This window comes from Fulmarus glacialis, unplaced genomic scaffold (genome assembly GCF_000690835.1).
Source record: "Fulmarus glacialis isolate BGI_N327 unplaced genomic scaffold, ASM69083v1 scaffold16537, whole genome shotgun sequence".
NCBI lineage: Eukaryota > Metazoa > Chordata > Aves > Procellariiformes > Procellariidae > Fulmarus > Fulmarus glacialis.
This window is the reverse complement of record NW_009221412.1, coordinates 242-2,834: the sequence shown is the minus strand read 5'-3', so window position 1 is coordinate 2,834 and position 2,593 is coordinate 242. Positions and strand designations below refer to the sequence as shown.

The window sequence follows — 2,593 nt, the reverse complement described above, 5'->3', positions numbered from 1 at the left end:
AGTCCGCTGACATCACCCGGCCGGACGAGCGCAAGGTCTGCAAGAACCCAGCCTGCGGGCCCCAGTGGGAGATGTCGGAGTGGTCCGAGGTAGGTCCCCGGGGACTGCTGGCCTGGCAGCGCTGAGGGCGAGCACACGTGCCTGCGCTTCTCCATTCCTTTTCCGACTCGAACTCATCCATGGCCATCAGAGACTCTGCCTTTTAGGACACTGGCTGCAGTCGTTGCATGTGGACCAATGTGCACCAGTAATTTTTTTCCCCTAAAATGAAGCCTTGGGTCCCCTCCAGGATGGGGAGGCCACCGCTGTCGCTCACGGCCTTTGACCGCACGTGAGGTGCTGGCATTGCCCGCTGAGATAGGGCAGGAGCCCATGGCTGGGATCCTCCCACCGCTACTTGCTTGGCAGCCTCTTCGCCCCGCGGTACAACGCGGCAGGGAGGAGATCCCACCTCACATGTGAATTATGTTCCCATAAACTTCCCTTCCTCACCTCCAACTTCACCGCACCACATGGGGAATTAAACCTTTTCCTAGCTATGCCTTAAGCAGATCCCTAAAGCAGTTGGAAGGTGGCTTGGAGCGGTGCAGTGCTGCTTTTGCTTTAGCTCATCGGTTTGCTCAGGAAAACCTGTGAAAGGATTTGTGCCCCTGAATTCATTTCCAGACACGGCCAGCGCTCTGGCACATCGCTTGCGAACATAAACCCATGGAAACGACCAAACCAGTGCCGCTTCCTTGGGAGCTGGGGCCGGTCTCCGAGCTCGGGTGGCTTGGGAGCCAGTCCCCTGGCTGCCACCGGCGTGGCACTGGATTGACACTCGTGGTGCAGGGAGGGGGACCCAGCGTGGCTTGCATCGAACGTATAAAACACATGGAGGGGTATAAGTATGCACCTGTGCATTGCTATGTCTTCTGGAAGCGGGCGTGCATGGGGAGAGTGAGATTTTGGGTCTGTGTCCGTCTCCGAGCTCGCCCAGGGGGCCACCGCCAGCCCCCCGCGATGGTGACGGCTGCGCGCGGAGCGTGGCATTTGTGCCCTGCTCATTGACTCTCCGCAAAGGAGCAAATGTTGTTCCTGCTCCCAAATCAGGCCCAAAGCCCTTCTAAGCAAGAGCAGACTGAGCTCCGAGCCAAGCTGTCCGCGGGTGCGAACCTGCCTCCCAGTTTACACCACGAGGGATTGGATTCTTCCTCCTGGGAAGCTCCCAAAACGCTTCTTGGTCATAATTTAAATGTCTCTTTTCCTCTTCGAGCTGGGGTGAGTCGTTTCCCTCAAGCCGATGGAGGGGCTGGCATGTTCCCTGGTGTTGCAGGATGTTTTGACTTTCCCAGCTGGGTAGAGAGGAGCTCCCAGTGCACGTGCTGGCGCGTTATTTTGACTGGCGTAGCAAACCAGAGTGGCTTATTTTACAGAAATCTGTATTCTCCTCCAGCATGTGTCAGGGACAGATTGCTTGAGACAGTCCTGGAGTAGTTCGTTCTTAGCCAGCAGCAAAGCTAATCTCGTTTGGATCCCATCTGAAGCAGGGTGCCAAGTTGGCTGGGGAAATAGGCATTAAAAAAAAGCATATTTCGGGGATCTGAGGATTAACATATCAGCGCGGTTTGTCTGAGCACTGTGCTGTTGACACTCTTCCCTGCTTTACGTTATGCATGGAGCAAATGTGTGTATGTGAGACTGTAGTAACTCAAATCCAGTTCTAAATAATGTCACGGGGCTGCGCGGTGCCAAATTTATCCACAGCATAAAAATCTCAGCTGTGCAGTTTGGGGAAAATGTTCTCCAAAGCGGTGGAAGGGAGCTGGCTGTTCCTGGGAAGGAGGCGAGGGAGATCTCACCCCGTCTCTGAGCGGGGGCACTTAGATCAGCTCTGATCAGGCATTTTTGGTGCCTTGGGTTTTCACGCTCTGGCATCTGGCATCACCTGGCGGAGAGCTTGCACAGCACCCGGGCAGGATACAGCCCTCCTGCACCTTAACCTGACTGCCGAAGCTGTTGAAGGGTTTTGGGGGAAGAGGGACGGCTTTGCTACGGATTGTTTCACAGTCACCTATGCATTGTCAGTGTGTGTTTTTAGAGTTTCATGTTAAAAATGTAAAAAAAAAACCCAGAAAGCAGGTCCCAGTTCCCATCACAGGGGGAGCCCCTGCTGACGCCGTCCCCCCTGTCCCCTCCCGGCAGTGCTCAGCCCGGTGCGGAGAACGGAGCGTGGTGACACGGGACATCCGCTGCTCGGAGGACGAGAAGCTGTGCGATGCCAGCGCCCGGCCCCTGGCCGAGAAGAACTGCACCGGACCACCCTGCGACCGGCAGTGGACCGTCTCCGATTGGGGACCGGTGAGACCCCGGGCCCGCCGAGTGGCCATCGTGACCCGTTGCCGCTGGCCCTGCTTGCTGGCTTGCTTGTGTCTCCAGCGCTGGGAGTTTTGGGGTCAGACTCGTCCTCCCCAGCAGCTCCCAGCCTCGCCCCCCCCAGCAGCTCCCAGCTCCGACAGACCTGCAGGCAGCCCGCACCCGACCTCCAAACGATTTGGCCGCTTCGGCTCTCCCAGTCCCCGTGTCACCTCAGGTCTCTGTCTCGTCACCAGAA

The 2,593-nt window shown here is 57.3% G+C and overlaps 1 protein-coding gene across 1 annotated transcript in view; it reads left to right on the top strand.

Moving 5' to 3' along the window:
- The window catches only part of ADAMTSL2 (ADAMTS-like 2), a gene marked incomplete at its 3' end in the record, with an annotated part of 21,642 nt that extends 19,302 nt beyond the window's left edge, over positions 1 to 2,340 (top strand). The window contains exons 14-15 of the mRNA XM_009581113.1: positions 3 to 89; positions 2,185 to 2,340. Coding sequence (XP_009579408.1) covers positions 3 to 89; positions 2,185 to 2,340 — 243 coding nt within the window. The remainder of the gene's footprint in view (positions 1 to 2; positions 90 to 2,184) is intronic.
- Positions 2,341 to 2,593: the final 253 nt, after the last annotated feature.